At 37.7% G+C, this 26969-nt stretch overlaps 1 protein-coding gene across 1 annotated transcript in view; it reads right to left on the bottom strand.

Moving 5' to 3' along the window:
- Positions 1 to 4447: 4447 nt before the first annotated feature.
- Positions 4448 to 26969, bottom strand: part of KCNH5 (potassium voltage-gated channel subfamily H member 5) — a 249924-nt gene continuing 227402 nt past the window's right edge. The window contains exon 11 of the mRNA XM_058162920.1: positions 4448 to 5392. Within this exon, the coding sequence (XP_058018903.1) occupies positions 4448 to 5392 (945 nt within the window). The remainder of the gene's footprint in view (positions 5393 to 26969) is intronic.

The following is a 26969-nucleotide window of genomic DNA, read 5'->3' as shown; positions in this document are numbered from 1 at the left end:
CTCTTTCCCTTTCTCCTTTCCTCTCCCTTCTTGGATGCTCAAATGCAAAAGGGGAAACATTTCTCCTTTTGTTTTATTTTTAGTTTGTTTTGCTAGCCTCTGCCAGTGAAAATGGCGCCTCCCCACACAGTGTGCCCCCCCTGTTTTTGTTGACAGAGGGCTGCAGGAGGCTGTTGGGGCCGAAAACTGAGCCTGGGAGGGCCATGTGTAGCCCTCCTGAGTTCTGTTTTCGCTGACAGAGACACCACGTACCAGTCCTTCTCTATTTCCAGGGTGGCCCCGCAGGCCAGATCTAAGCACCCATGGGGCCGAATGCAACCCACAGGCCTTGAGTTTGACACTCCTGGCTTAGAACAACTGTAAAACTGCCTTATTCTTCATTTAAAGATGAAGAATTTAGAGAATTAAATTTATTGAAGTTTCCTCTTTAGACTCCCTACTACGCCCAATCAAGCATCACATAGAATCAAACTGCAGGGATATCAATTGAACTTGTAAATGTTTAGGCAGACAATTAATGGACCATTTCTGTTTCAAGCACAAAGTAAAACCCAAGTTAAAGCAGGTTTATGAAGATTGTCATCTATTGATAATCACAAATCACTTCTCTACTGTTGCAAAATAATTTTAGTCTTGAATTTGATCCAAAGAATTGTGTCATTACTTTGGTTCATAACCACTCAGCCATAGACCCAAGTACTACAAACACACATATGCAAACCAACCCATGGGATGCATTATCTTTTCCATAAATATTAGCTTACAGTAGTGGCCAAAATTGAGGAAACCTTTTGGGAGTAGTGTATTTTTGATGTATGATGACTAATAACACCACTTTTTTGGGGGGAGTTTCAAGATAATCATATTCCACCGCTGGAATGGCCTGGGAATAGCCCAGACCTTAACCCAATTGAAAATCTATGGAGCTGACCCAGCAATAAAACCCAGTTAATAGAAGCAATCATTCAATTTTGGTTTCACGTTATAACAGCTGCAGAACTAAAAGACTTGGTTCACTCCATGGGAAAACGTTGTAAGGCCACAATTCATGCTAAAGGTTACCCAACTAAGTATTAACTGATGTGATAATTTTTGTATGTCTCATTTTTTATATCTCGTTTTTTTCTATGTGTTTCACTTTTCTTCTTTATACTGTAACTGCTATTCTAATAGCAAATCCTTCATAAAAGTTATTGCATTACATTCTTGATTAAATTATCTTTCCATTGATATATAATTTTATGGTATTACCCCTCAAAAAGAGGGGGTGTTATTAGCTAGTTTTAGAAAATACACTTTCCTCAATAAGTTTCCACAATTTTGGCCACTACTGTAACTGTTAAATACTTTTCCTGAATCCCAACACTGGAGCTAAAATGTTACCACCCTAAACATGAAGTAGGAAGAAGTACATATTCAGGGCTTTCCAAGTGTCCGTTTTGACCCCAGAAAGGTTCTTCTGAATGTTCCATAGAATTTAAGAAAGAAATATCACTTTGACATATAGAACAATCTACTACACTTGTGTTGGACTTCAAATGTTTGTTGGGCTTGATAGAAAGTCCAGCACAAGGCACCAATAGGGAAAGGCCACTAAAGTACACTTCGTTTCACATTTAAACATTTTACATATTCAAAAAGCCATAGGAAATATTATAACATTATAGGAATACATTTGAAGAATGGTATGAAAATAAATAATTGAGTATATTTAAATATGAAAGACCTCCTGGAAAGCTGCTACTGGTCATATCAAATAATCATGAGATTAGGAAAAAGGACACATAATTCAACCAGCAGCCTCCAATGTTCCTTTGGGAGTAAAGATAGCAAAATGGGTTTGAACTCGTGTATTCAGGATTAATGTTTGAGTATTGGTCAGATCTGAGCTGATTTTATAATGGAAAGAGGTAGAATCTTTTATGAAAATATGAGGCAAGCTTGGAGGGAAATGGTCAGAGAAAACTACCACCTAAAATGTGATGATTTGTGAAACGGTATGTCCTATGTCAGTCACAAGAACAACAATCTCTGGAACAAAAAATAAAAATAAAGGTGTAATTATATTTTGAAGAACTAGCCCTATGACCATTGGCAGACTAAGATTAGTGGTATATTGAACTGGATTGTGGGTTGGGCAAAGCCCTCATCCTGGCACATGATCTGCCACCAGAGTCAATGCTTCATTGGCTCTCTGGGGCAGCTTAATCCCCAGCTTTTGTTCTAGCCATTTGTCTTAGGTGTTACCACAAGGAGACCTCAGAGTAGCTATAGCAATTTGCCTGTGCCATGATTTTGCTTCGGTCAGCCTTAAGTCAGTTTATTTAATTCCTCTACAGAGGAATTATTGAGTCTGTCATCTGCACCTCTATAACTGTCTGGTTTGGTTCTGCAACCCAACAAGGTATAGGGTTTCCTGCCTCGGCAGGGGGTTGGACTAGAAGACCTCCAACTCTGTTATTTTGTTACGTTAAGACAGACACAGACTTCAGAGGATAATTAGAACTGCAGAAAAAATAATTGCTACCAACCTGCCTTCCATTGAGGACCTGTATACTGCACGAGTCAAAAAGAGGGCTGTGAAAATATTTACAGACTCCTCCCATCCTGGACATAAACTGTTTCAACTCCTACCCTCAAAACGACGCTATAGAGCACTGCACACCAGAACAACTAGACACAAGAACAGTTTCTTCCTGAACGTCATCACTCTGCTAAACAAATAATTCCCTCAACACTGTCAAATTATTTACTAAATCTGCACTACTATTAATCTTCTCATCGTTCCCATCACCCATCTCCTTCCACTTATGACTGTATGACTGTAACTTTGTTGCTTGTATCCTTATGATTTATATTGATATTGTTTCCTGATTGCTTATTTGTACCCTATGACTATCATTAAGTATTGTATCTTATGATTCTTGATGAAGGTAACTTTTCTTTTATGTACACTGAGAGCATATGCACCAAGACAAATTCCTTGTGTGTCCAATCACACTTGACCAGTAAAAAAAAAAAATCTATTATATTCTATTATAAGTCAAGATTGACTGGCAACATTTTTTCAGGGTTTCAGATTGGAGTCCCTCCCAACCTTCCCTGGAGCTGTTTGGAATCTAGCCTGGAACCTTCTGTATATGAAGCAGATGTTTTGCATCAAGTTATGCAACATTCTCTTCTTTTTGCTATGGATTTCTACTTTTTTGATACAAAAGGTAGTCGGACCTGTTGAAATCTGACAGAGGAATCTTTGTGATTAAGAATAGAGAGCAATGTACTCCACTGTAACTCTATTTAACTGAGGGCACAGGGCTTTGAGGAAAACAAGCCATCCACAGGAAGCAACGCTTTTGAGAAGATAATATTGCCTGAAATATGAACTAGGGATTTGTGAGAGATGCTTACACATAGTATTTATGTACACACATACATACAGGTTAAGATCTATCATTAGTTCCATCAAGTATTTTGAAGGTAGAAGTGTGGACAAGAACTATCCCTGCAAAACAATATTGCCTGAATTAATGAATTTTTTTAAATAAAAAGTGTATTTTAAGCCCATATTTATACGAAAAAAGTGCTTTTCTGCTATTTGCTATTAGCTCCAGATATTTCTTATATGGTAAATGTACTTTGGGAACCTTTTCAGAGGACAGGCATCATTGTATAATCATTTTATGTTGTTGCCAACACCAAAATTAAATAGGTGAAGTCTATAAGGAAGATTTTTTTCAATTTTTAATCCATTATGCGGTATTCCCTATATATATGTACTGTATATATGGAACAGTGACCAGTGATACTGTTGTCTTCATACTTACCTGAGGATAGGTTTCACTGTATTTAATAGGACTTAGATGCATCAGATTGTGCTTCAAATAAACAAGTTTCAGTGAATGAGTATATGATTACATAACTCTTAATAGCAAGCATTTTCCTGTAGTAGATTCTTTCTTGTTTTTACCAACAATTTTTATCCAGGTATTATAGGACGACTGTTGTTCTTTAAGCAATACAATGCCTTTCTCTCTCTTTTTTTTAAACAAAATTCATCCTTTTATTTTATAATAGATATTATAAATAACTGAAAGTGTGCATGCAGTCAACTGCATATTATACAAGCAATATCTAAGTTAATAACTGTTTTCTTTGGCAGGCCAGAATCCAGCTGGACATGCAATATTTACATATCAAAATCCATTGTTCATGTTCAAGTCATATTGAATGCAAGTGAAAATATATTTTTATATTTATAATTTATATATACACCTACACAAACTACAACTCTGCACTTCTCTCTTTTCTTTGGGTCTATGGGTCTGTATCTATACAGACAAACCGACACTCTTACAAATGCTCACACACAGACATGTGCCTGTATATCTGTGTAGGAGTATGAGTGCATGCCCATTTCGCCTGGTATACAAAGAAAAATAGGAATATATTAAAAGTGAATTTCGTCCTTTTCTGATTCAGGTGACACTGGCCTTGAGACACTAAAAATGTCCTGGCAAGGTATTTGTGATGGTAGCTGAGGAGATAAATGTGATTTTGAAGATGGTGTTTGCGATGTGTTCTTTTCAGACAAGATTTTTAAAATGTCTGCCACCTGTTTCTCCAGGATGGCCATCCGGCTGCTTATCAGCTGGATATCTTCCTTGAGTTCATGTTTGATCTCCTGGAGCGTAGTTTGTAAGGCTTGTTCTGGGATAGGGTAAAAGGGGTGTTTTGTATCCGGTTGACTAGGGCTGTGCTCTAGGGGGCTACGGTTCTCCCCAGCTTTGTCCAAACGAAGGTCACTTTTTGTGATCCCACTGTCACAGGAGTCTGTTTTCCTCAGTGGGTTTTTTGTTACATTTTCTGAGTCAATGCTTTTGGGGTCCTCTGACAACAGCCCCATGGACTCTGCCTTGGTGACATTATTCCACTCTTCCTTTTTCTCTTCCTGGCCTGCCATGTTGTTCTTTAATCGAAGCCACCCTTTCCCATTGCCATTTTTCATCCTGACAGGGCTGGTAACTTTGAGACATTTGGGGTCACCATTGCTATTAGGTTTGAGCTCTGTGGCATCCCTGTTGTTTGGTTTGACCACCTCATTAGTTTTCACATAGGACAATGATGTCTGGATGGGTGTAATTTGAGATACCGTGACCACACTTGTGCCAGTGATGGCGGCACCATTCTGCATGGTTCGGGTGTCCACCTGAAGGGTATTCCTCTCAGGGTCAATGATTGTCGTCCCTTGGTTCCGCATTTCCTTCTGCTGTTTGAATTTCTGGAAGAGCTTCCTGACAGGGTGGTCTACGGGGATGCTCAAGGTCACTTCATTCTTTTGTCGCAGGCGCTCCTCCTCTTCTTTCTTGACGTCGCTGATTTTTCGGAAAATAATCTGCAATGAAGGGAAATAAATAAGTTATGTGGTAAGAAGGAAGTGAACTTTTGTGAGGGAAGCAGCTGTATTTTCAACATGAACATGGATATATTACAAACTTAATAAGAGTAATGCTTCCTTACTTTTATATATACATACATATACATATACATATATACATATACATATACATATACATACATACATACATACATACATTATATATATATATATATATATATATATTTGTTTTCTGAGGTTTTCACGGGTGTTTGTATGTAGGTCTTTGGTTGTTCGGGTTTTCTCCCGTGTAAAATTGGAAGTGTCTTGGCGACGTTTCGACGAAGTCTCATTCGTCATCTTCAGGCTTCAGCTTCGTGCTTCTGGGAGCAGAAGCTGAAGCCTGAAGATGACGAATGAGACTTCGTTGAAACGTTAAAGATATTTGGCCAAAACAAACTGGATGATGGAGACAAATATCTAAATTTAGTTTATCTATTGTTTGTAACTGAATAATCCCCCAACTTTATGTACTACATCATACTCTGTTATTTTATAACCTTTCCTGGGGAAAGTTAGAGATTATTTCCCCTAATGATGACATTCACCCAAAAGCACAATAACAAAAACATCCATATATTTGGGACAAGTTCCAATGAAGACAGAAGAATATAAACCCATATAGAATTCTGCAACAGGAATTTTGTAAATAGGTTGTGGTACACTATAATTACAGCTCTCTTGAGCATGGCCCAAAATAAACTCACCGTAGTAGTTCCAAAAGCTAATGAAATACCTCCATTTAATACAAAGATATATGATAAATGGAGAGATTATAAACAACCGGTGAATGGCGCAGGCTGGTAAGGCCTGTTATTAAGAACAGCCTGTTATTAAGAACACAAAGCCTGCAATTACTGCAGGTTCGAGCCCGGCCCAAGGTTGACTCAGCCTTCCATCCTTTATAAGGTAGGTAAAATGAGGACCCAGATTGTTGGGGGGGCAATAAGTTGACTTTGTAAAAATATACAAATAGAATGAGACTATTGCCTTATACACTGTAAGCCGCCCTGAGTCTTCGGAGAAGGGCAGGGTATAAATGTAAACAAAACAAACAAACAAAAAAAACCTTACAAAGGTTTACCAGGGAGAACCTAGAACTGAAACTGGTAGTATTTAAGGCTCTGCTCACAATATATTATAAAGGTTCTTACAGTAGTTAAATCTATTGGCATTTCAATAATGTTCTACAGAAGGCAAGAGTGTTTTTGATGAGGCCACAATGAATGAGTAGGATAGGAATCTGATATGCTGAAAGTTAATCCAGAATATCAGTTGAGTGATCAAAGTTACCTTTGTTCTAAATAAAAGAATGAAAGCGTATCAAATATAATAAGGAAATAATGACAGCCTGCAGTTACTGCAATTGTTGGCAATAATTTAGGACTTCCAGTTATGCCAATTAGAATCTATCGAGGAAGAGGGAGGGGGAGGGGGAGGAGGAGGAGGAGGAGGAGAAGGGGGAGGAGGAAAAACAGATTGATGCTTTTATCTCTTTGATATGACCCAAATAGAGAATAGACAGATATTCATTTAAGAGCTGCGTGTTCCTTCCTTTGACTGCTGTTTTCTGCAATCCAAGCTGCAGGGGACAGCAAATAAAAATTTTAATTATATGTCACTCTCTCTCTCTCTCGCTACAGCTGATGCTCTGGACACGTTACAAAACACAGTCATGTACTCAGCAATGCTAAAGTTTGCAAAAATAATGTCAACAAAAACGACATGATACAAAGATATTTTAGGAAAATTTTAGGAAAAAAATGGTGGTGCGGTTGAGGAGAGTTAAGAAAATGAGCAGAAGATAAAGAGACTGCACAAATTTTAAATGTCTATGGAGATTCTCATACATCCAGGTCACGGTTGTCCCAAAGGTGCTTTTTCAAGAGGCAACTGGATTTTTTTTGTTTTTCTTTGAAGACATTTTGCTTCTCATCCAAGAAGTTTCTTCAGCTTTGACTAGATGGTGGGGAATGGAAGGATTTATACTCTTTGCAGACAGTTGGTCATTTACATTCTTTTAGAGAGTCGTTGAGGCCACCTAAGGTTTATCTTTGTCCTCAAGGTCAGCTGAGTGTGCAAATGGGGGTAGAGCCTTATTGGAACTTTTGAAAGGACTGTGTTGTAGACTGGAGATAGATGATGTCATATCCCTCCTCCTCTGTTGAGAGAGGGCTGTTCAATTTTGATATAGATGGGCTTTCACCTCTCTTTCAAACCAGCAGTCTTCTCTGTCCAAAATGTGGACTTTGCTGTCTTCAAGAGTACCCTTTTTCTTTTAAATAGAGTTGGAGTGCTGAATTTTGTCCTGATGGGTTTGTTCCAGTGGTGGGATTCAGCCACTTTGCACCACTTCGGGAGAACCGGTTGTTAAGTTTCTGAGCAGTTTGGCAAACTGGTTGTTGGAAGAAATCATTAGGGCAGAGAACCGGTTGTTAAATTACTTGAATCCCACCACTGGTTTGTTCTCCTATTTTGTACCATGTGTTTGTGAAATGGTTGTTTTCTTTCTCCAGTGTACAGATCTGCAAAACAACCACTTCATAAATGCATGGCACAAAATAGGAGAACAAACCGATAATAGGTGCCATTGAGCAGTACTTGTCCTCAGCTTATTTTGAGCTATGAAAAGCAGATTTTAGGCCCTTGGATATACACCAAGCATAGGATCTGCCAGTAAACAGTGATCTTTCCTGAGGCTTTACCTGTTACTTTATGGATTGCAGTGCCAGAGGCAATACTAATTTTAATATGAAAAATCATGTCACAGAAATCACATGCCACAAAAATCACATGCTTCTGATTACAAAAAAATACCTTATGCCACCAGACTTAAAATCATGGGTTTAGAAAATTTAGAACTTCGCCGCCTACGACATGACCTGAGTTTAACTTATAGAATCATCTGTTACAATGTCCTTCCTGTTGAAGATTACTTCAGCTTCAATCGCAACAATACACGAGCACACAATAGATTTAAGCTTAATGTGAACCGCTCCAATCTTGATTGCAGAAAATATGACTTCAGTAACAGAGTTGTTAATGCCTGGAATGCACTACCTGACTCTGTGGTCTCATCCCAAAATCCCCAAAGCTTTAACCAAAAACTATCTACTATTGACCTCACCCCATTCCTAAGAGGTCTGTAAGGGGCGTGCATAAGAGCACCAGCGTGCCTACCGTTCCTGTCCTAATGTTCCCTTTAATTGTATCCAATTTGTATAGTTATTACATATTTATGCTTATATATATGCTTATATATCGTATAGTTATTTCATGCTTACGCCTATATATACTGTTATGACAAATAAATAAAAAATAAATAAATAAAAATAGAAGTCTTCAGTTAACTTTTGACTTAGAACACATAAGATTTTTAGAATATCTCTCAATTAAAATATGCAATACATTGGGATAGCAGAAGATTGCAAATGGAAATCACATTATTCGGGACACTGCAACTGTCACAAATAGATGTCTGTTGCCAAGCATCTGAATTTTGATCATGTGATCACAAGGATGCTGCAACAGCTAAAAATATGAAAAATGGTTATAAATCCCTTTTTTTCAGTGGCATCGTAACTTTGAACTTTCAATTAGTTGTAAGTTGAGAACTACCTGTATCCATGGTATTCTTAGGACTCTTCTCCAACACCAATGTTCAAAAGGACCAATAGTCCTTCTATTCAACTTTGACTTCCATAAAATGTCACAGGAAACACCATTGGCTGCACCATTCTGATCTTTGTAGGTATCAATTAATTACAATATCTGAATATTTTTCCAAAGTCCTTCAAAGCTACTACAACAAATTTATTGACTGTTGATTGATGGATGATACTGACAGGCAGAAGCCATCTACCATTTCAATATCTCCATTGTCAGCAGGCTGCGGTACTTGTCATCACTTTGGCCTTTGTTATATTTACTTTGAATACCATTTTTCACTGTACTAGTTAATTGTTATTATTAGAGCTTACAGTTCCTTTGCATTTTTGGCTATCAGAGTAGTGACATCAGCATAGTGGAGATTATTGATAGTTCTTCCTCCAGTTTTAAAACCTTGTTCATCTTCTTTCAAGCCAATTTCCCTTAATATATATTCCATATAAAAATTAAATAAATATGGGAGAGTATACTAGTCTTATTCCTTTGCCAATTTCAACTCAGACTGTTTCACCATGTAGCTTCCTGACCTGTCTATATGTTTCGCATGAGAACAATGAAATTTTGTGGGATTTTATAGCTTGATGTGATTGACACACAAAAAAAGCCTTTGTAGAATCAATGAAGCACATACTGTCTTCTTTTTGATATTCTTTGGCTTTCAATTATCCAGTATGCATCAGCAATAATGTCACCTGGTCCTCTTCTTTTTTTAACGACAGATTGAACATTTGGCATCTCATTTTCATATAGGGCTCTAATCTGCATTGGATTATTGTAAACATTATTTTGCTAGCATGTGAAATTAAAGATAATGTATAATACTTCGTAGTCCATCAATTTCTATAGCCTTCTGAAAATGCTGATTTAACTTAATTATTTAGTACTAGAGATTCTTGTAGATAAGAAATACCTTTTAAAATCCTTGGATATTAGCCTCTCTACTGCACAGTATTTCAACATACTCCTTCCATCTTTCTTTGAACTTTAAATTGCTTACGATCTATTCTTTAGCATACCATTTCAAGGTTCGAAACTCCTCCTTAGTTAAAGACTTGTCTATTTCCATCTTGGGTGTTTTTTTCCCTCTTCTAACAGCTCTTTGAAACTCTTTCTTAAGTTCTTTATTTCGATTTTTGACTTTTCTGATTTCTCTTCTTGGCAATTTCCAGGATTTGTTCTGACAATCCGGTTTGCTTTTTTTCTGTTTCTTCATTTTTTAGCAGGTTTTCAGTTCATTCCACAGTTTATCTGGTCTTCTATCAATGAGATTGTGACTTTGAAGTAACACCTGATGTTCTCACTGAAAATTGTGGTTATATGTTCAGGATCACATTGTAGAAACTGATTTACTTTCTTCTTTCTTCTTGCATATGAGCAGTTCATGATCTGCTCTACAATCAGTACCTGGCCATGTCTTCCTCACATATTTTAGATAACTGAAATCTAATTCAACTTAAACTTTAAATGCATCCTGGAACCAGTCTCATTTCAAGCAAAAGTTGGATATTCTGTGAGAACCATGTGAACAAGCAGCTTGTCGCTAACAAGATGGTTCAATGAAGATCAGCCAAGAGAAACACACTAAAATTTGGGCCGCTCAGTGTAGTCCTGATAATAAAACAACAAAAGCACTAATTAAAGATATAACAGAGAATGTCAGCCCTAGAAACTGGCATAGCACATACTGTATATGTTGGCCTTTTTTGTCTAGTGGTTGGTCAGCATTTAAAAATTGCCTTAGAACAAGGTAGGCAGACCATTCTGTTTCTACCATTGACCAACCAGCTATTTCTGTACTTCAAAAAAGTAATTCAGCAACAGACATACGTCTTCTGCAAGAGGAAGAAATGGATACTACGTAGGGGCCTGGAAATCTATGCTTCAGACTTCAAGAGTTGAGATGATTAAGTGGGTGGGATCCTGATACATCATTTACTATGAATTCCTTTTTACAAATTCTGTGACAACAATTTAGAGACTTTAATTATCAACTGCAAACCATACTATTTGCCTCGTGAATTTTCCTCATTTCTTCTAATTGCTGTTTATATCCCACCACAAGCCTGTGTAATCAAGGCATTACAAACTCTAGCTGACCAAATCATGGAGGCTGAAGCCAAACACCCTGATTCACTGGCCATTATTTTGGGAGATCTAAACAAGGCAAACTTAAGGAAAGAGCTACCAAAATACTTTCAGCATGTCAGTTGTCCCACCAGAGGCAAGAATACTCTAGACCATTGCTACATAACACTAAAAGATGCTTATCGGTCTTTACCACATGCAGCTGTAGGACACTCTGATCATTGCATGATTCACCTTGTACCTGCTTACAGGCAAAAACTTAAAACCACAAAACCAACAATTAAATCAGTGAAGACCTGAACAGAGGAGTCAAAATTAAAGCAACAGGCATGCTTTGACTGCACTGATTGGAATATTTTTGAAGATACCTCTGCAGACCTGGGTGAACTTACAGATACTGTAACATCATATGTCAGCTTCTGTGAAGACCTATGTGTACCTACAAGGAACTTGTGAATATACAGTAACAACAACCTTGGTTCACACCTAAACTTAAGCAGCTACGACATTCCAAAGAGGAAGCCTACAGAAAAGGTGATAAAATGCTGTACAATCAGGCCAGAAATGCTGTACAATCAGGCCAGAAATCCTAACAAGGGAGATCAGAGCAGCAAAAAGAAGCTACTCTGAAAAGCTAAAGAATCAGTTTCCAGCAAATGAACCAGCAAACATGTAGAAAACTCTTAAAAATATCACCGGCTATGGCAAACCCCCTTCCCAGGCTGAAGGTAATCAACAATTGGCAGATGACCTGAATGAGTTTTACTGCAGGTTTGAAAGGAAACTACAGAAACTACCTATCTCCACAACCCCCATCTCAGACACATCAACAACAGCCAAGCCTCCTACAACTGACCCCATCCCATTGGGTTCACAACCCCTAGTGATCACAGAAAAGGAAGTGCAGGACCTATTTCACAGACAAAAGCCAGGAAAAGCTCCAGGCCCAGACAAGATAACTCCTTCTTGTTTAAAAGTCTGTGCTGACCAATTGGCCCCCATCTTCACCCATATTTTCAATAAATCACTAGATATGTGCCATGTTCCTTCTTGCTTCAAATGCTCTACCATCATCCCAGTGCCAAAGAAGCCCAAGGAACTGAATGACTACAGACCAGTTGCTTTAACATCTGTAGTCATGAAAACCTTTGAAAGGCTATTGCTTTCCTACTTGAAAACCATCATGGATTCGACCTCTTGCAATTTGCATATGAGCAAATAGATCAACAAATGATGCCGTTAATATGGCTCTGCACTAAATCCTACAACATTTGAGTCTCCAAAGACCTATGCAAGGGTCCTCTTTGTAGACTTTAGTTCAGCATTCAATACCATCATTCCAGACATTCTTCTAACTAAGCTAAACCAGCTACAGGTACTGGAACAGGCTTGTAAGTGGATCACAAGCTTCCTAACAAACAGGAAGCAGCAGGTGAAGATAAGCAAGATCACATTAAATACCTGTACAATTAGCACAGGGGCCCCCAAGGCTGTGCGCTTTCCCCACTTCTTTTCTCTCTGTATACCAATGACTGCATCTCCAACGATCCATCTGTTAAACTACTAAAGTTTGCAGATGACACAACAGTGATTGATCTCATTCGAGACAATGACGAATCCGCATATAGACGAGAGGTCAAACGACTAGCCTTGTGGTGCAACCAAAACAATCTGGAACTGAACACACTCAAAACTGTAGAAATGGTGGTAGACTTTAGGAGAAACCCTTCCATATTTCCACCTCTCATAATACTAGACAACACAGTATCAACAGTAGAAACCTTTAAATTTCTAGGTTCTATCATATTGCAAGATCTAAAATGGACAGCTAACATCAAAAACATCATCAAAAAAGGACAACAAAGAATGTTCTTTCTGCGTCAACTCAGTAAGCTCAAACTGCCCAAGGAGCTGCTGATACAGTTCTACAGAGGAATTATTGAGTCTGTCATTTGCACCTCTATAACTGTCTGGTTCGGTTCTGCAACCCAACAAGAAAAACACAGACTTCAGAGGATAATTAGAACTGCAGAAAAAATAATTGCTACCAACCTGCCTTCCATTGAGGACCTGTATACTGCACGAATCAAGAAGAGGGCCGTGAAAATATTTACAGATTCCTCACATCCAGGACATAAACTGTTTCAACTCCTACCCTCAAAATGATGCTATAGAGCACTGCACACCAGAACAACTAGACACAAGAACAGTTTCTTCCCGAAGGCCATCACTCTGCTAAACAAATAATTCTCTCAACACTGTCAGACGATTTACTGAATCTGCACTACTATTAATCTTCTCATCGTTCCCATCACCAATCTCTTTCCATTTATGACTGTATGACTATAACTTGTTGCTGGCAATCCTTATGATTTATATTGATATATTGACCATCAATTGTGTTGTAAATGTTGTACCTTGATGAACGTATCTTTTCTTTTATGTACACTGAGAGCATATGCACCAAGACAAATTCCTTGTGTGTCCAATCACACTTGGACAATAAAAATTCTATTCTATTCTATTCTATTCTATTCTATTCTATTCTATTCTATTCTATTCTATTCTATTCTATTCTATTCTTTGCCATTTAATGTGCATAGGGACTTCTCTGATCCCCAAATAATCATTTCCATATCACTGTTTCCAAAATTCTTACTTGTTCTTAAGTTGCCTTAGTCTACTAACTTTTGGTGTCCTGTTGTTAGGCCAGACCTGATGGGTAGATTAGTTAGTTACGTGAGTCCTTATGTGGTTGTCTTTGAGGACAGTGTAGCCCCATACGTTGATTCATGCTTCAGAATTCGAACCTATGTATCTTGGAACCAGGTTACTTGAAGGATTGTCTTGCCCTGGTTAATCTACTTGTCCCTCCAGAGCAGTGAAATGGAGTATGTTAAGGAAGTCTATCTAGTAAGACCAAGAAGAAGAGCCTTCTCTGTGGTGGCTCCTTGCCTGTGGAATATCATCCTCAAGGAAATAAGATTGGAACCCATCTTGGTACTCTTTCAAAAGACCCTGAAGACTTGGTTTTGCCAATGGGCCTAAGGACCCCAGGGTGGTATGAAGCCCACCATATTTGTTATTGCCAGGGGATGGAGTTCATCGGGTTTTGTATTTGAGATATTACTTCTGTAAACCACTTGGAGTCATTATGAGTAAGTTGGGCAGTCATAATTTTTCTAAATAAATTAATTTTTTAAAAAATTGGCTTGAACAAGCTTCCCAAGGACAAAGCAGATTGTCCTCCTTTCCAAATTCATAAGTTCTTACGTGGCCTTACTTAACCATACCACTTTTTAGCTCCAACTCATATTTCTAGAAAATATTTATTTATTTATTTATTTATTTATTTATTTATTTATTTATTTATTTATTCATATTTTTATACTGCCCTTCTCCAAAAACTCAGGGCGGTGTACAGCCAATAAAACAACAGAAATCCTAAACAAATTAAAATACTATAACAAGTTTAAAAATCTGATTCAACCGCTGTATACTTAAAATATTAGCTAAAATTTTTCAGAAGCTAAAACCCTATTAAAAACCCGCTAAAACCCCCCATACTAAAATCAATCAGGCCAGCCCCGCTTGGTGAAAAAAGAAAGTCTTGAGCTCGCGTTTAAAGATCCGGAGATCAGGGAGGAGACGGAGTCCCACCGGCAGTTTATAAGAGTTTACACAGCAAAAATGAAGTCTTACAAAAATTGAATTCCATGCAAACAGGAATCCCCAAATTGATCTATAATCAAGATGGTTTTGCAGTTAAAACATTATGGTCATGATTGATTTCAGGGAATTTCAAAATATCAAGTCAAAATTGCCAAAAATGATAGAAATACATTTTTTTAAAAAAATGTATATAAGATTGAAATCAGATTTGCATAAGCTAAAGTTCAATTTCATCACATCCTCATTTTGAGCATTTTTACTGAGGCCAAATTGGAAAAGTTGTTGGCACAGGTCATACACAGAAGCAAGAGAAAAGTTTCTTCTTATTTTCCAGTCCTCTATTTCAGAGTCAAACCAAAGCGGTCAGTATCAGATTGTAGAGCGAACTTTCACTCTTGGCTCCTATAACTTTATCTGTTCTCTGTTCTACCTGCATTATTACAAGCCATGCATGTGCCACATCACGACCTTGGAGTGTCTACAGGAGATGATAAAAAGAAAAATGGTGATCACAATTTATTTATAATGAAATTTATTTGCCGCCCATCTCATTTCAAAGCAACTCTGGGCAGCTTACAACAATGGTGCAATCGAACTGCTGAATGTTTTTTATGTGCACACAAAAAAAAAATGGTGGAGGATTGATCATATTGTCATGGCTGTCATCTTGATTTTTTGATCATGCCTGTCAGAGGTGAAAAGGAGAATTTATATGTGGTTAATGAAAAAAAAAAACCAATTAATTCAGACATCTTCTGTCTATACAGATGATATGTGTGCAATTTTAAACCTTAAATCTGTGTGCATTGTGACTGAAAAATATTCTCATCTTTATTTGACTGAAAACTGGTCTGGTATATTTTGCCTTGCCTATCAGCAGTCTAATTCCTTTTATGCAATCAAAGATAACTGTGTGTGGGATGACTATGCCCAGAGCTATAAAGCAGCTCAACAACAACAAAAATAATATGAGAAGTAAGTAAACAAGTCTAATGATGCCATTAAGTGAGGCAGTAATGAAGGGATTGGTGGACTGGTTTGGATTTTTTTTTGTTACATTTTGTTTCATTATGCTTCTGTAAAAATTGAAGAACATTATAAAATGCTATTGGGAGATGCTGAAGAGGCTGAATAAAAAATGCATTTTACATAGAGCCGCTGGCGTTAGAAATGGCTAGGAACGGTGAGAGGAAATTTGGTTAATTATGCCTGGGTCTCATTGTCTGCTGCTGTACACAGATTGACATGAAAGAAATATTTTCCAAGTACCTAGGATTTGCCCAGAAAGAGGACAATACATAGTCAACCTTGTCAGGTTGCAAAAGGATGAATCCAGGGAATATTTGTATGTGAGAGAACCATGAAACACCAGGGCAACATTCCATGCTGGGAAACCAGTAGGACATCCCAGAAAAGGGCAAGAACAAACCATTTATGTAGTGCCAGCAAGAAAACTATCCAGTTCGGTCCATGAATATAACTATCAGGAGTTGATCTCAACTCAAGGGAGTCATTCCACTTTTGAACCAGGATTTATCATCCATGAAACAATAATAGCTCTGTAAGAAAAAGCGTTTCAGTAATATTGTAACAGGTATTATGACAAACCTGCCTTTAATCGTGGCTTCTTGCTGACTTATCCCTATATCCCTACTATTGGTTCAATTTATCCATTGTTTAAAAGCAAGAAGTTAGGGATTCTTAAATGAAACTGAATGATGGTGGATCTCACGGCATTAAAAAAAAAAACTAAACAGTTTGAGTTTGCTTTGCTGACAGTTGGTAATAGTTGAGATTCTCATAGATCAAGTGACAGTAGCAGAGGTAGGTTTCAGCAGGTTCTGACCAGTTCTGGAGAACCAGTAGCAGAAATTTTGAGTAGTTTGGAGAACCGGTAGTAAAAATTCTGACTGGCCCCACCCCCATCTATTCTCTGCCTCCCAAGTCCCAGCTGATCAGGGGGAAATGGGGATTTTGCAGTAACCTTCCCCTGGAGTGGGAGGGAATGGAGATTTAACAGTATCCTTCCCCTGCCATGCCCACCAAGCCACTCCCACCAAGCCACTCCCACCAAGCCATGCCACGCTCACCAAGCCACCCCCACAGAATTTTGAAACCCATCACTGGGCAGTAGCCAAAGAAGCTTACTAATGAACAAAAGAGGAAGAAGGATATTCCAGAGCATTCACACACCACCAATACAGAAGGCATAGTTGGGATGCTATGAGTGTGAAAAGATGTGAAGATGAAAGGTTTACTTGCTTTCTTAAGACAGGGGAGACTGGAAATGACAAATCTTGTTGTTAGATGCCCACTGGAGACAGGCAGAATTCTGGGAAGGAAAAGAACTGGTTGGAGTTTTGGAAGTTGCCTAGCAATTAACCGGACGTAGATAGCAAATGGCTGCTGCTGCTGTGTTGTCAGAGTTAGTACAGAATAACAGGGCTGGCAGAGCTAAATTGGACTGAAGAGAATTGTTTGGCACTATCCAAAGCCTGATAAAGAACAAAAGAGGAAGAAGAATACTGTGGAGCATTCACACACCAATGCAGAAGGCACAGTTGGGATGCTATGAGTGGAGGGCAAAAGATGCGAAGATCAACGGTTTACCTGCCAGAAGAAATCCAGCAGACAACAAACTGTCAGCCATAATCAAGTATGAGAATCACGACTAGCCTCCCTAAGCTCGTCCTTAACTTTACACTCATATGCTTATATAGATACATGTTCATATTTTTAATCAGCATTCTGGAATGCCTGTATTTTCTTATGAAATATTTGATCTGAGAAGAACTCAACCAACAAATTCAGAAAATATATAAAGTGATATATTGGATGTAGGAACTGATGTAGGAATACTATAATCTGCATGCCACTATAAGAACTAAGAATTATCTCAGCTTGTTTAATCAAATTCTCTAGCAAAACCTAGTACCATGCAATTCTATGAAAATAAGTCCTATAATATTCAGTAGAGCTTATTTCAGGGATGTATGAATAAATTAACAGCTGCTGTGTTTAACTGGATTTAACTGGATTTTCTAGAAGTATATTTCCTTTATCTCAATATTTTGTTTTTCATTTGTTTTTCAGATGTACATCACTTTATGTTAATCAGAAATTATTTTAATTCTGTACTGTAGGCTTCTGTATTGCAGATGAGAACTAGGAAATGGAAGCTGGTATACTGATATGCAAATGATATACATAATGCATTCATGGCAAAATTTGCACTTTCTGAACTTCCTATTTTCAGCTCTAGTATAATTGCATTTTCTCCAGCAAATTGGCTGACGGACCATAAAAATGGTATGAGGTTATTCCAGCTTTGGAGAAGAAAGTCTACTAGCTCAACAAAATAATCACATAAAGATCCAATGGCAGATTTTTTTAAAAAAGGAACAATTTGCATGGCATTAGATTAATGAGATTGGCTATTGAAGACTAATTATAATTAAATATTATTTCCTGTATTAGAAGCAATATTATCTGAACACCAGCTGCTAGGAAACTTGTCCAAGAGATTGATATTGCATTCCTGTTTTGCTTTTGAGCTTCTTAGAGACCACTGTAGGCTCAGAATAATAGATTATTAGGTGATAAAAGGTTTAGACCATAAACATGTGCTAGTATTTAAGGCTCTTTTCCTTTAATTTCCTCACAAAATGATCACACAATTACTTGAATTGATGCACTAATGATGTTACCTAATTTGGTAATGAAACATCTGCAAGGAACCCATCAAGCTCAGAGACCACCAAGGACACCAAGTTCAGCCCTGAGCTACAAATATTCTCTTCTCTCAGTACCTGAGTTCAGTTGGAAGTGTGCCTGGAAGTTGCACTGACTCTTCAGCATCTGATAATTTACTGACTCCAAGGGATGGAAAGTTAGGGTTTCATTCTATCTCTCTCCCTCTTCCAATTTCTTTGTGAACTTCTTGCTAAAGTGAGAGAGCTTCCTTTTTGCTTTTATCCTCAGAGGCGTAGAATTACAGAACCATAGAAATGGAAGATTAGGAATAGCTCAGTAAAGACGCTGAGCTTGTCAGTTGGAAAGCTGATGGCTGGATTCAAGATCCAAGTGCCATGTGATGGGATGAGCTCCCATTACTTGCCCCAGCTCCTGCCCACCTAGCAGTTCGAAAGCATGCAAATGCGAGTAGATAAATAGGTACCACTTCAGTGGGAAGGTAATATGTTCCATGCATTAAAACCATAACAACAATGCCAATCACAGCAGTCCTTCCCCCAACCATCTCCTAGGAGAGAATGTCCTTCTCCTCTTACCATATTTTATCTTCCAGTTACATTTGGCCCTAAGTCCAAATGCCCTAAGTATTGCCAACTACCTTTTTCTAAAATCACTAAATGGAAATTATTTGGAAGCCAGAATGAGGAGATGCAAATAATTAAAAGGCCTCTGGCATGCTATATTCTAAGTTCCTTCTGCTTTGTTTTACCTATTTCTCATCCCATTAAGTAAAAAACTATAATGGAAGAACTAAAGTGTTACATTTTTGTTCCTATTAAACTCCGTTTCAAATTGCTTTGCTTTTCAATTTGGTCTTTAAAGCAAACTATTCCATTATATGTTCCAATTGTCCCTTCAGATAAATTGAGTGCAATCCTCCTTGTTTGATACACCACATTTTTGCCATTAGATATGCCATATTAAATGATACAGCAACTTGTGTAGATAAGAGACTTGCTCTTGGTTATACAATGAAAATGGTTGACAGCACAATCAGGCAATCTTCCAAATCTGAACATTTTATTAAACATCTGCAGTCTTTCATGTTACCATTTTTGTAGACAAAAAATGATTCTTGCAAACTATTCTTCCATGGGCTGCTAAAATGAATTGTATATGGAGAAAATCTGGGACATTTTTTCTCTAGAGTTGTAATAAGCTTGCTTGTTTGGTCATGCCACAACTGTGCATTTGTATACACCAGACCACAATAAGATGGCACTGCCCTGCTCGATTAAAGAGAAGAGGGCCAGCTGTCTGTGTTCATCATAGTCAGATAGACTTCCGTAGACTTTGTTTCCATCCAAAAGAGTCAAATTCAACTGATCTGAAGTCATTTCATCCTTCTGTTTCAAAATTATTGCTTAAATTCTCCAGATTTTGGTCCGAAGGCTTTCAGTGGCTCCAAGCAGCTTTGCTTTCTCACCATTTGTTCTCAAAGTTCCAAACCTAACCTCGGCCACCAAATTTTATTTTTTTTTACTTTTATATTGTACTAACATAGAATGTTAGTATCTATTGCCCTGATCTGGACCCCTTAGAAACATGAATGGAATCAAGAAGCAGCCATACCCAGTCTCACTGGACAAGAGGAATGAGTTTTCAAGACCTAATTTTCAAGGTATGAAGGCACCCTGATGGATTAACACCATGGTAATTTCATACCTATCCTATAAGGTAGAGAAACACAAATGTACAATGGGGGGGGGGATCTGACTTTTCATAGAGTGTGAAGTTTTCTTTTCCATGCCTTTTGTCACAGTACTACTGCTTCTTGCCTTGGAAACTAGCCAATTTTTGAAGATGAGTTTTAACTTATTATACTCAAAATTCTTCCTTTTCTTTCCCCGTTTATTTTTCCCAGCAAAGTTGATGCACAAAATGTTTCCCTTAGGATCCAATTATACTGTGGTAAAAAAAACAACATTATTTTTCAAAGCCATTGTTTCTTACAGTATTTTGCAGCTGACATTTGGATTATATTCAACATTATCTCTGATGAATGTTCACATTTTAAGAAGCCTATTGTTTGAAATTTGTTCCCAGTGTAAGGGTTTAGCCTTTCTTGTTACTAAGGTCATAATGTTACTGAGTCTTTTATTCACTAGCTTTGGCAATACACATGGTACCAGTTTCTTTTGTTTATCCCAAATGCAACCTGATTATTTTGCCCTGAAATTTCTTCTCTAAATTGGAATAGAAAACTAGTAGTCATGAACCTTTCATCTGAAATTATTTTGTGATTGTGAGTTGGATGAAAAAAAAGGAAAAATACTTTTTTATGGGGAAGGAAGAAACAAAAACATAAAATTTTACAGAGGCAAGATGGCAATGTTTTTATATTATTTCAGTGCTGCTAACAGAGTTAGCAGTAATAGCAGTCTATACCAGGGGTGAAATGTAAAATTTGTTACTACGGGTTCTGTGGGCATAGCTTGGTGGTGGTGAGGGTAATGTGACTGGGTGGCGTGGCCAACTTTTTTTTTTACTTTTAAAAGCATTTTTTTTATAACCTCTTCGGTCGAAGAGGTTGTAGAAAACATGCTTTTAAAGGGTTCTGACGATCCCAGCTGAGCCGCGCGATCATCAGAGGCTTTTTTTTTACTTTTACTTTAAAAGTAAAAAAAAACAAAAAAAACCCTCTGATGATCACACAGCTCAGCTGGGGTTGGAGGGAAGCAGGGATTTTTGCTAGTGGTTCTCTGAATCACCCGTCGCCATAACTACCAGATCGGGAGATCCGGTCCGAACTGGGAGCATTTCACCTATACCTATTTAGGTTACTATGCATGTCCATAATTTTGCCTTTGCCTTTGGTGAGAAGGGTGACTATATAAATTTGATTAATAAAAATAAATAAATAAATAACCTGGAACTACCAGTGCTGGTTGAAAGGCATGTGGCATCCCTAGGCCACAGAGACTGATGGTGAAACCTCCCACCAATGTAAATATTTGCATTGTTAGAATGATTTGGAAGACTGCTCTTAAGCTATGGTGTCCCAGGCCAGTAGCTATTCAGCTTTAACTTTTACGGTCAATTCTAGAAATACTAATTCCATGCTTTTAATTGATAGGATCCTCCTAAAATCTTGCATTATAAGATATCACAATTGTTAGAGAAATCACCACAACAAATCTAGTCAATTATCTTTTTAAAATTTTATTTAGTTCAGCTTCCTTTTTTTATCATGCAATTCTGTTATTATTGGTGAAAATGGATGATTATATCTATTTTTCCCCAAAAAAGGCACCTAGTATATCTCAGATTCTTTTATCACTGTACAATTATTATGATCATTTACAACTTCGCAAGGATGTTTCATAATGGAGAAGACATGCTTGAGACAATTGGTTATGAGTTTTAACTATTTAAAGCACTTTTTGTCGGTTTGGGAGCCTCCTTGGTTCTTCTGTTAACTTCAGAAGCCCATTCAGGTCTCTGAAAGTTCTGAAGGACATAGTTGGAGCAACATGAAGTTAAGCAGTGCAGACTTTGCTCTTTAAAAGAGGGTGGGTGAGGTATTCCTCCACGAAGCAAGATCAAAGTCCTGTTTCAGTTCAAACAGCATCAAAGTAAAGAACCCCTTTAAAGTTTAGTGGAGACCAAATTACTGTCTTTAGCCAAGTTCCTTCATTAGATGCTCTTATAGCATAATCTGACCCTGAGCTTCCTCTACATATATTACAGAATTCAGCTGCCTGAACACAATTATTATTGTCTAGTAGATAATTTTTTTTCTTTGATTTATTGCTTCATCTTAATGGTCCCTGTAAAGAGACTCTATAAGCACAAAATTTAATCAAATGGAAGCCTTTTAGTAAATCAAGAGCTGAGTTTTATGATTTTTTTAGCTTAATGCTTTATATTTAAGTTGGTATCAATTATTGAAATTAATTCTATTCCTTGACTCAGTACCGGGGATGACTAGTTTCTTCAGTGTGGCCTGTACATTGGAAATTTCTCACAAAGAAGTTGGTTAAGGCTAGAGGCAGTGTCTGAGATGGATCTTATGTTATCTTGTATGAACCAATTCTGAACACATTTCAGAAAAATCATAAATAAGTCTAACCTCGATTGAAGGAAGAATTGTGAATAATTAATGAGTCTTTTTCAAATGCCAGTAAAAGTGGCAGAGTTGCTTTACTATATCTGTATCTGCTTATAAGGGTTATCCATGGAAATTTCACCACATTGGCGAAAGACAATGCTCTCGAAATATTATTTCTGAATTTGGGTCGGTTCCACGTGAATTGGATCTCTTTGAGATAAGTTTGCAATAGCATTTGATCAGCCAATAATGTCACCTGGTCAGCTTTCTGTCCATCTAAGAATGCAAAGAATACTAAAAAAAACAAAAAACAAAACACCTTAGGGATCACTGGGCATCTTGATCAGATCCTTGAACCAGCATCTCTTTTTCTCTGCAATTGTGCTAAAATGAGAATGAAGAGAAGCATCTGACAAACAATCTTGCTTTTTATGCCAAAGATGCTCTGAGAAGAAGAACGGAGCACTGCAGTTCTAAAACTCCTCTAACAAAAGCTGCCTTCCAATTTCTGAAATGAGTCTTATTCCTGGTTAAAAAAGCATTTTGTTAAATTGTATTCTCATGGTACTTGCAAATTTCTTGTTTGCTTTCTCCTGGTGTTTTTGTTCAACTTCTTTAACTATTAATGAGGGACAATGTTACTGCTGAGGTTGTTAAATTTCTGATAGATATATTTCCATCACCTTGAGGTATTTCCACTAGAAATATCCTGGCTTTCACCCTTCTGAACATAAAGTAGTCAAATGGAGGAGTCCTACTTTGAAGATGAATAGAAGTCAATGTGGCTGTGAAATACTGAAAAGCAGAGAGGATGGTGTAATACAAGAAGGTAATGACCTAAGAAATATGATATAAATTCTCCTGCATCAAATTTATTTATTTATTTATTTATTTAATCATATTTATATACCGCCCTATCTCCCGAAGGACTCAGGGCGGTTTACAGGCACTTAAAAACACATAAATACAGTATAAAAACAATTAAAAAACTTATTCAAAAAGCCCGTTAATTAAAACATACAAATAAAACCCAATTAAAACCCATAAATTTAAAATCTAGCTCAGTCCTGCACAATTAAATAAGTATGTTTTAAGCCCGCGGCGGAAGGTCCGAAGGTCCGGAAGCTGACGGAGTCCGGGGGGTAGTTCGTTCCAGAGGGTGGGAGCCCCCACAGAGAAGGCCCTTCCCCTGGGCATCGCCAGACGACATTGCCTCGCTGACGGCACCCTGAGGAGACCCTCTCTATGAGAGCGCACGGGTCGGTGAGAGGTATTCGGTAGCAGTAGGCAGTCCCGTAAATAACCCGGCCCAATGCCATGGAGCGCTTTAAAGGTGGTCACCAAAACCTTGAAGCGCACCCGGAAGGCCACAGGTAGCCAGTGCAGTCTGCGCAGGATGGGTGTTAATTGAATAAGAAGGGGTAGAAAAATGCAATTTTGTTTTCTGTATGGAACTAGTTTTGTGTGTAGCAATAAGCTGGAACAAATAGGAAAAATTGCAACAAAATATAGGAAGAGAAATTTGATAGAGGAGCACGTTTGGCTCCCAGATAGAATTCTTCACCCCTTCTTCTTTAAGAGATTGATAAAAAAAGGTTAGACTTGCTGCTGGAGCAAAGGAATGGCAACCCCTTTCCACTTTGCTACCCATGTTTTCCCATTACAGTCAGTCCAACTGAAAGTTAACATTACTGTACAAAAGGCATATTCTAATTTAGTTGCTTTGTTTTACCAGGCTGACTAGCAATTCTGTAGGATCTTATCATTTACATGGTGGGTAGAAAGAAATGATTAACAGAGTAACAGAATTGGAAGGGACCTTGTAGGTCATCTAATCCAACCCCCCATCCAAGCAGGAGACCCTACACCATTTCTGACAAATGGCAGTCCACTCTCTTCTTGAAAACCTCCAGTGATGAAGCTCCAACAACTTCCGAAGGCAATCTGTTCCATTGGTTGATTGAGCTGTCAGAAAGTTCAGAAAGTTCCTCCTTATTTCCAGGTTGAATCTCTCCTTGATCAGTTTCCATCCATTATTCCTTATCTGGCCTTCAGATGCTTTGGAAAATAGCTTGACCCCTTCCTCTCTGTGGCAGCCCCTCAAATATTGGAACACTGCTATCATGTCACCCCTGGTCTTTCTTTTCACTAGACTAGCCGTGACAAGTAGTTGCAACCGTTCCTCATATGTTTTAGCCTCCAGTCCCCTAATCATCTTGGTTGCTCTTCTCTGTACCTTTTCTAGAGTCTCAACATCTTTTTTATAGTGTGGTGACCAAAACTGGATGCAGTATTCTAGGTGTGGTCTTACTTTTTACTATGTATGTATTACTTTTTCCTATATATTTTTGCATTTTTGGCAATATACTTAATGCTATGAATGGCATGTTTTCCTGTCAGATATTATATACATTTTTCTGCATTATATATATGTGTGTGTGTTTGTGTACATACATACATACACACATACCGTACATACATACATACATATTTGCACATAATCAGTATAGTTATCTTTCTAATGGAACTTATTTTCTATCAACCATTTATACCTAGTTGTTCCTCTGGAATAAAAGGGTTCCATAGAGGACTTTTTCTCTGGCACTCCCATAATCCTTATCACTGTAGCCTGCATGACAAAATAATGTCAAATGTCAATTCCTTAACCTTCCCTCTCCAAAATATACTTTCTGTAATAAAATTAGCTTCCTCATTAATCAGTGAAAAACATTGGTCTTTAAACTACATCTTCAAATCTCAGAAGCTCTCAATTATATAGTGTTGATATAGAAAAAGTTTTTTCTTCATACAAAAGACCTCTTTTAGCAGTATGCCCTGAAAAGTTTCTCTGTGAATAATTTGGTTGAAGTTGGGCAGCATGAAAAAAACATCAAATCAGCTCAATAAATATATAACAATTCCCAACCTGATTATTTTAGTAGCAAATGCTCTTTTCCTTCTTTGCTTTGCAAAGGTTAATTGTGAGGGCCAAATTATATAGCAGAGAAGATATTTAGAAATAACCAAAATACTCCAAAAGACAATCCAAAAAAGAATGTATATTAAAGACAGTGGGAGTTTATAAAGAATGCTGCATGGGCTGTTGATAGGTGAAAAAAAATGAAACAATACTGATTTTTGTAACTCCTTCATAATTTAGCTAGATTGCATCAGCAGTTTATTACTTCCCTGAAAAGGACACAGTCTGGGATGGAGAAAATTAATGGAGAAAATAAGAAGAGAAAAAGAGTCTATCCTGGCAATTTGGAATCTTTTTAAGAAGGAAGCAGAAATGAAAGGAAGGTGAGAAAATGCCTAATAATTGCTTATCAGATTATTCCTTGCTTCACATTAAGAATTTTTCCAGAAAATTAATTTTCTTGTGTCTTTGTTTGGTATATAGTAAATTGCAAGATCATAAAATATATAAAGGGGAGGTACATTTATTTTGCTGGGATGCAGGTTGTGATTTCCTGTTTCCAAAGCTAAGTAAAGCCTTCTTAAAAGAAATCATTTGGAGCTGCTGATACAGTTCTAGTATCAGATTCTGTCATGTGCACCTCTATAACTGTCTGGTTTGGTTCTGCAACCCAACAAAACAGACACAGACTTCAGAGGATAATTAGAACTGCAGAAAAAACAATTTCTTGCCGGAATAGCTCAGGCTGGTAAAGCCTGTTATTAACAACACAGAGCCTGCAATTACTGCAGGTTCGAGCCCGGCCCAAGGTTGACTCAGCCTTCCATCCTTTATAAGGTAGGTAAAATGAGGACCCAGATTGTTGGGGGGGCAATAAGTTGACTTTGTAAAAATATACAAATAGAATGAGACTATTGCCTTATACACTGTAAGCCGCCCAAGGCACAGGGCCCCCCCAAGGCTGTGTGCTCTCCCCACTTCTCTTCTCTCTGTATACCAATGACTGCATCTCCAACAATCCATCTGTTAAACTACTAAAGTTCGCAGATGACACAACAGTGATTGTTCTCATTCGAGACAATGATGAATCCGCATATAGACAAGAGGTCGAACGACTAGCCTTGTGATGCAACCAAAACAATCTGGAACTGAACACACTCAAAACTGTAGAAATGGTGGTAGACTTTAGGAGAAACCCTTCCATATTTCCACCTCTCACAATACTAGACAACACAGTATCAACAGTAGAAACCTTTAAATTTCTAGGTTCTATCATATTGCAAGATCTAAAATGGACAGCTAACATCAAAAACATCATCAAAAAAGGACAACAAAGAATGTTCTTTCTGCGTCAACTCAGTAAGCTCAAACTGCCCAAGGAGCTG

The sequence above is a fragment of the Ahaetulla prasina genome, chromosome 1 (assembly GCF_028640845.1).
Source record: "Ahaetulla prasina isolate Xishuangbanna chromosome 1, ASM2864084v1, whole genome shotgun sequence".
NCBI lineage: Eukaryota > Metazoa > Chordata > Lepidosauria > Squamata > Colubridae > Ahaetulla > Ahaetulla prasina.
The sequence above is the reverse complement of the archived record's forward strand: the minus strand, read 5'-3'. Positions and strand labels throughout refer to the sequence as shown.